Source organism: Cyprinus carpio, chromosome A4 (assembly GCF_018340385.1).
Source record: "Cyprinus carpio isolate SPL01 chromosome A4, ASM1834038v1, whole genome shotgun sequence".
Taxonomy (NCBI): domain Eukaryota; kingdom Metazoa; phylum Chordata; class Actinopteri; order Cypriniformes; family Cyprinidae; genus Cyprinus; species Cyprinus carpio.
This window is the reverse complement of record NC_056575.1, coordinates 6350218-6363982: the sequence shown is the minus strand read 5'-3', so window position 1 is coordinate 6363982 and position 13765 is coordinate 6350218. Positions and strand designations below refer to the sequence as shown.

The 13765-nt window shown below is 39.2% G+C and overlaps 1 protein-coding gene across 7 annotated transcripts in view; it reads right to left on the bottom strand.

Annotated features, from left to right (window-relative positions):
* Positions 1–2637: 2637 nt before the first annotated feature.
* LOC109075953 (ELKS/Rab6-interacting/CAST family member 1-like) overlaps positions 2638–13765 on the bottom strand; it is a 191814-nt gene continuing 180686 nt past the window's right edge. For all 7 annotated transcript variants that reach the window (XM_042738654.1, XM_042738660.1, XM_042738675.1 and 4 more), the window contains one exon: positions 2638–8615. In XM_042738654.1, the coding sequence (XP_042594588.1) occupies positions 8478–8615 (138 nt within the window). In that variant the 3' untranslated portion in view covers positions 2638–8477. The remainder of the gene's footprint in view (positions 8616–13765) is intronic.

The window sequence follows — 13765 nt, the reverse complement described above, 5'->3', positions numbered from 1 at the left end:
ACATCTTGTGAAGCAAAGAGCTGTGTGTTTGTAAGAAACAATTACATCAAGATGTTTTTAACTTCAAACCTTTGTTCTGGCTAAAATTCCACTATCCATAATATTGCTTTCTCCAGTGAAATAGTCATATGAGAAATATGTACAGATCAAGCACTCTTTAAAAGCAAAAACAGTTTTTGATGTGAGAGGACAACAGGGAATGGACTGGAGGAAGTGTTATTATGGATATTTTGGTTAAAATGTTAAAAGTTAAAATGCCTTGATGATGGATTTGTTTCTTACAAACATGCAGCTTTTTGCTTCTCAAGACTTTGAGACTTTTTTTTTTTACTTGTGGATTATTGTGATGGTTTTAGCTGTCTGGACTAGATCATTCTGACGGCACCCATTCACTGCAGAGGATCCATTGGTGAGCAAGTGATGTAATGCTAAATTTCTCCAAATCTGTTCCGATATTCTAGGACCAGTGTGTCATGAAGAAATGAAGAAGTGTAGCTACACCTTAGCCTTGTTGCAGTTTTGCACAGGTAAATTGTACTCTAGTTCTCTCTCCATGTCACATATCACTCTTATATCCTTCCCCTATGCGTAGTCACGTATAGTGCAACTCTGTGCACTAAAGCAAACTTTGCTTATGATAATGCCGTTTCCAAGTAGGACGGACAAATTGTTGAGTGCAACTCACCTCAAAACCCAGACAATGCACCGCATTCACGTAAGTGACGGGTCTTGTTTTCTTTATGATCTTCATGAAGTCAAGTGATGTGAAAAAAAGGTGTTTTTCCATGCCTCTCCATACTATGGACAAGGCATTTATTTTAGGCGCTTGCTGTTCTTTTTTCACTCTCTTCCCTTGCTTTTTGCAATCAGTGTGCCTTTGGCCGCTACGGTTGAAACCACATCGTTTCCACACCCACACACGGACCTCTTATCCTCTGTGCCTCTCTGTAAAAACATATGCACAAGTATTTCTATATATACATGCACTTTAAACAGAAAGAGAGCTCTACAGGCCACTCTTGTTTGGATATAGGGCTTTATGGGATAGCGATGGTTGCCAATCATTGGTTGGTCTGCTTATTCAGGAGTAGCAGCGCCATGATTCCAGGCTGAGGAAGGGCAGATCTCCCTCATTCCTGAGATGCACAGACTCTCACTGCGTCAGAGTCAGACGAAATTCAAAATGGGCTCGCTTTAAATTCATGAGTGTGAATTTGAATTTATCGATCTTCAAACGTAAAGGCTTATTCCACTCAAAACTTTCAAACAGAGCTTTTTCTTAATTAAGTTTAAATTGCAATTTCGCATCCTTTTTGCTTCCTTAATTCAAATTCTGAAAGTGAATAGGAATTTAAACACATTTTAAACTCACTTCTGAAAGGCACAACCCTGGTCAGAATGTGCTTACCTCTCTACTATGCAGTATGCAAATGCAATAGCAGTATGGATGTAGCATGTCTGGGAGTGTGTTTATACTGCACACCTGTGCAGTGTACCTCTTACTTCATTAACTGGTGAGAAGTTAATTCTTCACGGAACAGCACCGACTCTGAAAGTATGAGTCTGGATGTAGCTCCTGTGATTTCTGGACCAGGCTCAGCACATACAGTAAGTAAGGTCTTCCCAGGGGGAAATTCCCCTGAAATTTGCACATTTAAATGGTGGCTTAAATAGTGGTCATATTCTTCTCATTGCCTGTGTTTAGCAAACACAGGTTTGGCCTGGTAGGCCTCTCCAGTGATTTTCCCCAAAACGATGGGATCTTTCCCACTCTGCATGCTCTAGTCGCTGCTTGATATATACTGCATGCAAGTTGTATATCATAAAATGAGGAGTGTAAACTGGAACAGGAACTCCGCTGGGTGGCCTAAGTAGTGATGTGTAATTGGCAATAAATCCAATCATTGGGGGGGTCTGTCCAAAAGCTGGAGGAGGAAACCAAAACATCTCAATGGACCATCTGCGTTCCTTTTTTGTGGGTTGAGGCGTCGGTATCACACAGGTTTCTTTCTGTCTGGAGTGGAGAGACACAGAAGAGGCAGAAGAGGAAGGAAGGCTCCTGCTGAACATTGAGGATGTCACCACAACAATCCAGCATACACAGATACGAGTCCTATGAACTGACTCACGGAGTAATTATGGGACACATTAGCTCTGATCCAAAACTGCTGTTTACTGTCTACATAAGCAGTTGCCTTCTAATGCAGCATCCTAACTTAAATGGAACTTCATAATATGATTCATTGGAACACTAAATCTGCCACAAGAAATATGACTCATTAATGATTCCAAAAAAGGTTCGCTATTAGCATGTAGCATAAAATTCAAATGAGCATAAAATACATAAATATTGGCTAAAATAGTCAATTTTCAACTTTAGTGAACTATTGAATGAAATAAAAAAAATCATAATCAACATTTCTCTCAACTGTTAGTCCATCTTTTACACAAAGGATAAATGTGATTCTGCATTATTTTTTTTTTGACTAAAACAAAATATCTTAGAATGTAGCATAAATGTGTCTTTTGCAGTCTAAGTAGGCAGCTCACTAAGTTAGCAGAGAAGAATGGTACATATGGTAGTATTTGAAAGACCAATAGTGCATCATGATTGACAGAAACCACTCAAACACAATAAAGGACTGAATGATAGAGTTTATATACATACAAAGGCAAAAGCTGAATACAATACGCCTTTTCATTTTCTTTTTACAGAAATCTTTTATCTTTTCCAAATAAACATAAGGCAGTCTTTTCTGATAACATGAAAATACTAAAATAAGAAAGAAAAAAAAAAGAAAAGATGACCAGCTTTGGGTTAAAGTTGACATTTTTCCATTTATTTTTCTTCATTAAATTAAAGGGGAAAGGGCGAGAATCCTTCTTGACAGTGTTTCTGTGTACTGCATAGAAAAAGAGCATGAATCATTAGAAAAGATAGACCCTTCTGTGACAGAAGGCAGGGTTGCTGGAGCCAAGAAAGCATGATGTGGATGGGGTGATATTGAGGTCTGACACTCTCTTAGGACAAAATCCAGAGGAAAAAAACAGGAGTGCCAACTACAAGCCTGACATTTTCTCTTAAGTAGGCACACTTTTCTTTATAACAGTCTAGAAAACGACTGCGTTACCACATACACCACATTTCTGAGTCGAAATGAAGATAAGGTCCTTGTGAATAATACTGCTTCATTCTACTCAGACACTCAAACAGTTCTATTATACACTTAATAAAGGCGTCTGTTCTGGTGCTTCATCTAACTGGACTCCAGCAGCTAACCAAGCACAGCAGGCCTGGTTTCGGTTTGACCTCTTATTGTGTCAATTAAAGGTTTAAATATAAAACAAACTTGTTATAAACAGTAAAAGGTCACATGACCTGGCTTTGGTTGCTGATGAACGACAGGCAGGTTATTATTTGTGGCACTTTCTAAAGCAGACTAGCTTCGTTTGGCACCGAATTCACGGAAAGTCAGACATAAACTTGCCAAATCCTTCAGCGGATGTTTTATGTGGTTTCATGCTTTAAACAGTCTCAGTCCATCAAACTAAGTGGAGGGAAGTAATGCATGAAAAATGTGGACGTGTTGACGGACCGTTTGGGTAAATAATGACAATTCAAGATGAGTTAATAAGTAAACAATTTAATAGGCAATCTACTTAGGACACCATAAAATTTTTAAGTGTGTTTACGTGTGCGATAAATTACTACGAACAACAAATGAGGCTTTGTGTCGAGTGATGCTGATCATCTGACCAAAACAGTCAGCGCAACATGGTTATCATCTCCTGCAAACGCACGAATGATGCTAATCTAAAATAACACTGACTTCCCAGCAACCCAGAGTGCTATTAGGATCACAGTTCTCAAGCAGAGGTCTTGGCATCCTTCAGTCCACTCGAAACACGGTCATGGATGTTTCTCCAAGCCCAAGAATAGACATACATGTTTTGTATTATAAAACACGCTGTAGTTTTCAAGATTGCAATCACGCACACTATCAAGGACTGCAAAACAAAAACAAACAATCCCAAAACTGTAAGATGAGTTGGAATCAAAATCAAACGAGACGCAGAAAAAGATAGCAACAGTACATCATCAACCACATGGTAACAATTTTGAAAATCTTTGTTAACAGCTTTGATTTGACACTTAGAAAGGTTTCGCTTCTTCTTTAATTTTAATTTCAAGACAACTGTTAGTGTTACTAGTTCATTCTTTTCTTTTTTTAATAGCCTTTAACAGCCATTTTGTTCAGACGGATATATTCTCTTCCACAGACATTTGTGCAAATTGTTCAACTAATCTAGGTCCAACCATCAACATTAATAAATATAGATTTCTATGTATGCATGTGTGTATGAGACATCTCTGGCCGTGTTCTCACAGTTGTGTCAAGGTCTTTAGTAACAAGCCTGGATGGCAATACTACCGATTAACGCTAAGAATTATGGGACATATAACCTGAAATAACCCATTTAAGTATTTCAGTATACAGTATGATAAATGTCTCATGTAATGGGGCAAAATAGGTTAGATTAAAAATCTGGACAGCAAAATGAGCGACTGGAAAATACGTCGGGTCCTTACAGCCCATGTGAAGCCTGGCCGCCCCACGCTTGCTCTTTCTCTCTCTCCCTCCACAGACATGCCTCAGTGAGTTTAATGAGGATGAAAAATGTTCATACTAGAACATGAAGCAACACCTCATGCTCATTCACACTCATGGCAGAACGCAGTTTCAAGCCAGGTAGATGGAAAAAGCCAAACGGTATGGAAAGTTAGCTTATGCTACAAGCAGCCATGCACCATCACTATAACAAAAATAAACATAAAACACCTCTATAAAGCCTGTATACGGTTATATATAGAGTGAATCCAGGTTTATGGTGTTATAATGCATTATATAAACAGAATTGGGCCACTCTCCAACACTGAGATTAAAAAGCGCCCAATTTAGCTTATACAATGCATTCCTAATTACTTATTATCAGTTTTGTGTTCTTATGAATAACTATGACGAGTTTAATACACTATAATACTTATCTAATGGTTACACCCTTAAAAACAACACATGAACACCAAATTCATGTTATGTTTTATAATGCGTTATAGTCATTGAAGGTGACTGAGCGAGTATTACAAGGTACTGTGAATTAATTTGCATTCAAAAAACTGTGCTAGATACAGGCTTCATAAAAAGTGCTACTGAACAGAGAGCGCTGATGTAGATCTCTCCTTAATTCCTCAAAAACACAGGGAGGAATCACTGAGACAGGGAGCCTCTGAACATACGGAGCGATCCAAAGCCTGCAGGGAATTTCCATACACTTCTGTGTGATTAGGTCTGCCTATAACTAGCAATCACATAAATACCAGAGCTCAAGAGAGACACTCACTCAACACACAATAACACCCTCTGCAAAGCGCCGGGTCATTCTTTCGCTGATCTGCTCTCAGTTATCATAGCGTTCCTTCTTTTTGTTTTCTTAGTGAATTCTCTGGAGTGCTCTGTGCTGAGCGGCGGTAAGAGGCCAGCTCCTGTACTGAAGGACATAAATCGCAAGAGGGCCTGTGATAGTGAGTGCGTGAGCGCGTGTGTGTGCGCGTGCATGCACGAGGGGTCTGTGTTTAGTCTAAGCAGGGAGATTCAGCCACGGTGTAGATAACTGAGCCCCATATTTCAGAGACCCACGGGTGATGGCCAAAACTGTGTTTGTGCGTGAATGAGATAGCAGAAGGGAAGAAAGCGACAGAGATGAAAAACAGGACAGGCGTCATCAATCAGTTTGATTTTAAAAACTCAACAGAGCTGCTAGTCACGTTTCATCCTCATAAGGAAGGATATCAGCTGCAATTAACAGCATAAAACCATAAAAGACTTTACAGATATGCAACATATATGACTGCAATAAGATCTGTGTGCCAAGGGTGAGAATGGCACGCGAACGGGCGTTTTCTTGTTATTGTCCATGTAAGCGTGGGAATATGTTGTTAAAGTGGCTACACATCGCCACATTTAGCTCTAGTTAATTATAAATGCATTAAGGTGAATCTCACAAAACAGCTTAAGTACATAGTAACAGAAAATGATATTTTGCTTTAAGAAAACAAACAGACAATTTTACTATGTTTCATGACAATTAAAGATATCTTCCACCAATTCTCATGCAAATTTAAATAAAATGTTTTACACTTATTTAACTATTATTTGGGAGTTTTGGAGGATTTTTTAAAACTGTAATACAGTATTTTTTGTAATCAGAATCTAATGAGAAATACCATTAAGACATTAATTACAATAATAATAATACAACTTAATTTATGTTTTTTTATGAAAATAGTACAATTTAGTTTCCTTGCTTTTTATACAACATATAATTCCTTATTATTTTTTCCTTATCATTTTGGGGTACAATGTGACCAGACCATGTTTTTATGAGATTCGCCCAACTACTTAAACCCTCTTTTAGAGTAAATCTTTCACAGAGATGAACAAATATGAATCTCTAGAGGACAATATACTAGTACTAGTTACAGCTACTAGATTAGTGACTCACAGTATGACCCAGAGGTCAGTCAAATCTGGGTGAAGAAAACATCTAGCCCAACAATACGTGGCAGGTTCCCTCATAACTAGTGTGTATGGGCATGAGGAGAGGTGGTATAGTGATATGAGAGCGTGCGAGAGAGAGATAGATGATTATATTCGCTGTGACCTCGTGCTGTTTGTCTTGTCTGTCGGACTTATCGTGCAGAGAGGAGTATGACTAACACAGCACAGCAGGTCAGAGTCATAAAACTACACACAGGCATGAATGAGGGAGGGATGAGGAGATATATAGAGAAAAGAGCAGAGGGCACGTTACACCCAGTGTCATCCACAGGGGCAGTCAACTCTGGACTTTAAAGCAATGGTTTATCACAAGTTGAATAAGGTTGTGTCTTATCACTGCTGTGGCCGGTCCAGAAACGGACACCCAAAGCCAACGGATATAGACCCATATAACCATAAAGTGAAAGAGGATACACCTGCCGGCTGTGCTAACAGAGACGCCCAGCTCCGAGGATGATGATATGAAGCCAACCAAAGAGAAAGAGAGGTGCATGATGGTACATGCGAGATGCTTGTGATCAAAGCTTAATGATATCTCACAAAGCAACCGCAAAAAACAACTTCCAACTGTTCCAAAAACGAGAGAGTGGAATAAAAGAGGAGGGTTTCTAAACAGCTACTCTTATTTGACCTTATCCATCAAGAAAAATCCTGTAGTCTCCAATCCTTTGCTTTGGAAAACTGAGCAAACTGAGAAACTACTGGCAGTCTTCATCCCAGTGTGAGACAACATAGTTTTCAAAGTACGGAATGAGTGATAGGTGCCTATTTTCCTATTCCAGTGATGTGTGGCAGCTGCTCTCTGATGATGAGGCACTTCTGCGTCCACAACATCTGCGTCGGCAATTCACCCTCTGTTTTACCGCCCTCAGCATCAGAGAGCCGGCCGCTAGAAAAAAGAAAAACATAACCGAACCAAACCTGCCATATGCAAAGACAAATGTTAGCAGCAATAAACCTACAACTTCCAAGGCAAATAATTTTCTTCCTCTCACCTTTAACGGACACAAACCAGGTCTGTGGTTTCTTTAGCTGGTGACAGGTGCATGCGGGATAACATTACCCATATTGTCCGTTTCAGAACTTTTATGAACGAGACTTCAGAAGGAAATCGGCCAGTAACCGAGTCAACAGTAAATTCCCAGATGGTGGGGGTTGCAGTAATCTAAACCCGCTACTGACTACGATAGTAAAAGTATGTTAAAGTCCGCACGGACTGTCTGCTGGCACAACCGGAGCATTAACCAAATTTTGAGTGAAACCAGATGGTTCGAGAGTGCAGGAGTTTTGCCCTGTGCAAATGACCCATAATTTAACGTCAGTAACAAAGCATCTAGAAAAAAGGGAGGGGGGGGGTACGGAATCTAAATTGCTTCAAAACGGTTTCAAAATCCTGCAGCTTTTAAAAGCTGTGGCAATAGTGTATATCAAGATAAGGAGACTATTTCCTGACCCTCACAGAGAGAACTTCACCTCCTGAAGGATGGGTTTCCAAGACAGACAACTAAATGAGTGAATGTGTCTTATAATACCAAGCTTTCATGCTGTTGATTTTTTTCCTTCCCATGTTTATGTGAGCGTAAACAAGATTCTGAAGGTGCGGAGAGGATGAATGTGGTGGTAGGGGATGGCAGAAGGAAAGCCCACCATTCCCACACCCCGAAGCCAATCCAAGCGTGCACTTGACTTGTGAGCTGTCAGTCTTTCCCGTATGTGTCTGTCCTTTGATTTGTGCATGTGAGTGAGGGTGAGAGAGTTTGTGGGCTGGCATCCTGTGAAATCAAGTGAAACACAGAAGAAAGGGAAGGAGAAGCAGGAAGAGGAGGAGGAGGCAGGGCTCGGCTCCGTGATCTGGTCCGGTCAGCAGGACTCCTCCAGAGCGTTGACCACCTGCTCCAGGATGTCCGGACAGTGATCGGCAATCTGTTGCAGGACGGAGTTTGCGTATTCCTGCAGTTCGGCACTCTCTCGTTCACACTGCTCCAGCTCGGATTGCAGCTGAGGAACCAGAGAGAAACAAAATATTACATATACACATCAACCTAAATCATTCTATTATTTGAGCTTCACTGTCTGATAAACAATGACTTTATTCCTCATATGTACAAATTAGCTGTGCATAATATTCCACAAATGTAATCTACTCTTTACAATGTGTTACAGAAATTTTACCACTTAGCATAATGCCTAACACCTCTGGTAACACTAGTTCACGATAAGGTTTAATTAGTTAACATTGGTTAATGCATTAACTAACATTACAAAACAATGGGCCATACACTGATAACATAAGTTAATAAAAATACAAAGGTTCATTGTTAGTTCATGTTAGCTTGGCTCCATTAGATAATATTAACAAATAAAAATTTTGTGTTTGTAAATGTTGAGTCCATGTAGATTCATGACTTTATTTTATTTTATTATTTTAAGTGTTTGTTTGGAACGTTAACTAAGACCAATAAATGCTTTAGAGGTATTTTTCCTTGTTAATTCATGTTAATATGCAGTAGTTAACTAATGTTAACAAATGGAACTTATTGTAAAGTATTACCACACCCCTTAATCTTGACAAAATAGTAACACTCAGCAGTGGCTTATGGTTTAATAATAAAGCACGACTGACATACAGTAAAGTAGCATCCAGCACACTGGTTCCACTCTCCTCCGGTGCTTAAAACCTTGAGGGTAATAAGCATCCAGAGAACTGTTAAATAGACCATAGAGAAAGGAGTCTAACGAATCGAACTGACAAAGATTGAGAAATGAGGAAACTGCGGTGGTGATGACGCAGAGCACAGACATGTGAGCTCATGAGGATGGAGACCCTTCACCTCTCCCCCACTTACCTTCAGTAACAGGGTCCCTTCTCTGTCTCTCTCGTCTAGCACTTAAAACACTGCTGAAAACAAATCACCTCACCAAGCACTTCTTTTTAAATCATTATATAAAATTCAACACTTGGAATTTGCCCGAAAGGTTTAATTTTCCGCTCATTAAAAGAAACTTAAACTAAAGAGAGGGATTTAACATTTTACAGCACCTCTGTCTAATGGTAATCACAGGTGTGGTTATCTTTAATGCTCAAATCCTTTTTCCAAATGATTTCCGTAGAGGTTTGGCTATGGGATGTGGAGAAATGAGAGGAGAGAAGGGGGATTCCTGGGCGCTGGCAGTGCCAAGCATGCCAGGAAATATGCCACGGCAGGAGCAGGTGCCTATAAACTAACTAAAACACACACACATACACGTGTGCGCATACTGTGGCACACAGGAAGCAGATGCTAATGTGGCCAGCAGACAGTTTATTTTCTTTCAAATGATTTAAAAAGACAAAAATATACTCTCATCAAGAAGACTAATTATTTCAACAGTGTGAGACAAAGAGAGAAGGAAAAGATTAATAAAGGGAGCTGAAGCATGTGCGCGGATGATCAATTACCATAATCACTATTTTTATCTTGTTCTCCAGTAAAAATATTTAAAGATCTTAAAAATAATAACTTGAGAACCAAAATTGCATAACATAATAAACTAGCATAAGATGGTAAGATAATCACTGTCTGATAATCGAGAATGTAACCGTTATGTTTATTTTACTTACCCACTGGCAGGCCAAGGAAACTTTTTCTGCATTTCCTTTGCTGATTTTAAGAGAAAAATCAGCGGATGTTTGTGCAATGGGTTTCATTTCGGTAATGTGTGTTGAAATGAAGAGTACGAGACATTTACCGGTAGCTGAAAACATTATTAATATGCCAATATATTTAATAAACAAACACTAAATGGGTGAGGTGAAATGAATGCTATTTTAATATATAATCTCTAAATATGTCTAAATATCTAATGCAATTTAGCTTAAATAAATGTATAGAATAGTTTAGAATGTTTTTTAACTGAAAAACATAAAAATACTGATTAAGATAATTATTTATTTTGCAGTATCAATTGCACTATTGCACTTTTAAACACACACACAGTCTCTGACTAAGATCCCACTGAACCCAGACTGTCCCGGGACCCAGTGTGTGGCCTCTGTTTGGCCCTATCTGGACAATCAGTGTTTCGTGGCGCTGTACCGCTTTTAAATTGCTTTTCGGATTTGAACACGAGCCACTGAACCAAAGCCCATAGAAAGTGGAATATTTCACAAAAACCCACAAAAGTATTTTCTTTGGCTCTCCTGGCCTATGAACGCCAACTTTAACAAGGTTAATGATAAAGACATCTGTAACAATAACTGGATGTAATATTCATACATCATAAAATATGTTTCCCTTTCATGTGTGTTTTTGTGTAGGTTTGGAACGTGCAACTATTTCATAATTAATGAATCAAAACATGCCACGGTGGGTCACCGGGGGCAGGAGGTGCGATCCTTCAGACGGGTGTTTGCACAAGTGTTAGGCAAACACGCTGGGAAGAGAAGTCCCGCCCCTTCATGAGCCACACAGCTAGTGCTAATGCTATGCTAGGTGCTCTCGTGCTCCGAGAAGGTTTGAAAAGGGAGGTGACCGATATGCCCAAGAAAGTCTTTCCATCTCATTGCCTCAGAGCTAGGAGTGAGCAAAGGGGCAGGGGTCAAATCCTGGATTTCGGATAATAATAATGCAAATCATTGACAAAAGGCTGTGTAAGAAGGACAAAATGACTACACGAGAAGTCCAATTTCTGTACTATAAGGCAAATATGTAGATGAGAAACATGCATCAAATGACCAAAGATGATGTATATCGTCAACAAATAATGTTATTTCCAAGGCTGATGCGGATAATGAGATTATAGGGTTGCTGGTGTGCAATATGATGCTGATATATACACTACCAAATGCAAATGTTACCTGAATCAAATGAGCACCTATTTTGCAAAATATTTTCTCAAAACTGATGCAAACGGCTGATGATGAATCATCTCAAAATGACCAAATATTGACCAGCCTGGCCAATATATCTGCTTTAGTAAGTCATAAAAAGTGAGCACATTCCTCAAGAAACTGCTTATTCTAAAATACTGCACATCAATAGAACTAAACTAACGACCCCTGGGTTGGGGGTGGGGTTTAGGTGAGGGCCGCTCCGACCCGATTTGACTTCTCATGATCTCGTCATTTGTGACGACACTCAAGGGAGCCTGGAGTCCGACACGTTGGCCAGAAGAAAAGCGGAGACGTGATGGAGACGAACGAGTGAGGGAAAGAGGAGGAGTGTATCGAGTCATGAGAGGAGGGTTAATGAGCCTCATCAGGGGCTGATGTATGGGCCTGCGTGAGGGCGCAGCTTGGCAGAGTGCCGCCGCTGTAAGCTCCATTAAGAGCAGACAGTGGAGAACTGGAGGAGAGGGAATGACTGGCCAGGGGCGGCTAATGCTGCCACACGTGCGGCCTGCTAGTAGATGGGCTAGAAGAATTGAGTGGGCATGTGGAAGCTTGTGAAGACGATGCTGATTTTAGGCTGCTGGCAATCAATGTTAACGGTTACATCATTACGTTACTCCTGCAGAAAGCTCAGTGTGAACGCCTGTCATGTACAGCATTTCACACATCACATTCTGGGTCATTTATTATATTTTTGGCTGATTTGTGCTTTCAGCAACCAAAAATTGTGCGGCAGGCTCAGCTCTGATTAAAATCCATTCCACAGAATGGAGTCAGCAAACTCAAGTCAAGTCACCTTTATTTATAAAGCATTTTATACAATACAGATTTTGTCAAAGCATATTTACAGTGTTAAGCAATTATTCTGTCAATAATGCAAACAAAATTCAATTCTGCTGTAAAGCAGCTCTAAAAAGAAGACAAAAGTAAACAGTCAAATTCTGTCTATTATGGTACACAATTATTTGAAATTAAAATTCAAATTGCGAGATGGCTTAGCATGATTATTAAACTCAAATAGAGTTAATTGAAAAAAAAAAATGTGCTGCATATTTCAGAGTGAAGCACAACACTGTTTTATGAGTTTGGCATCTACAACAATTTTCCCCCAAAGTGTGCAGCCCAACTTATAAAATCAAGTATTTAATGAAAAATAATATCTGATTTATTTTTTGCTGTTTTTAGAGTAGTTGTATGCTTGGCTTGTGGTTGTTTTTCTGAGGGGTGTTTATTCCTCATAGTTTGCAACAACTTTACCTATGTATAGACATTGTGCTGCTTTAAACTGCTTTGTATACAATTATTAATCATAACAGGAGTGATAGAAAAGGATTGAATTCCATTGGTCAAAGTTCAGAAATGAAATTAATAGAGAAGCAACATGTTACTTATATGGTGTATATTTAAGAAGTAACACATATCTTTATTCATAATTTAAAACTACATTGCTTAAAAATCTACACTTATTTTAATTAAAGAAATTAGAGAAATTAAAACAATATGTGTTCTAAATTCAGCTTAAAATATCAAGCATGTTTAATATCCTCTGACTGGATGGAATCATAGTCTGAAGTTTAAAAATATTTTTTCCCATCATACACTATGTGAATTTTTATGAAATCTGTCAGCTATGACAGCTCAAAATCTGCAGACTAGCTTTGGCTTTCGTCAACTAGCAACACATCCAGACTGCAAATCAGGGCAAAAACTGTAATAATCTAATGTTGTGTAGTGTATGCCATTCATAAGAGTGCCAAGCATCATCCCAACAGTGCTGCAAAGAAACCTGAATGTTTAAACAAAGAGATTTATAAAAATAAATATATAATTTCCTTTAAAAAGTTGTATGCAACTAATACCTGAACAAACTTTAACAGGTGCAACACAGAGATACACAAAGAAGAAAAGAAGCTCCCCAGTGTGCCAAAAGGACGGTCACTTCCTGATTTATGACTGTGTACTTAACAGAAATCCTCAAAAAACAGAGCTATAAAGATAACAGATAATGCACACTATATAGGGAAATTATCCATATCTGTCCCCACGCCAGCCTTGACCCAAAAACATGAGGCAAGACGAGAAGATGAGAGACAGAAAAGAGGGAACAGGCAAGAATGGAGCGTATTATAGTGTGTTATCATTGCAGATGATTATCAGGTGTTATTGTGTGCGTATGTTCAGCCTCCTCTGCCTCTCTTGATAAACAACAGCTACATTAATGAGAGCAGAACAAACACAGCAGTGGACCATCACAGCCAGTCAATGACAGGAGAGTCTG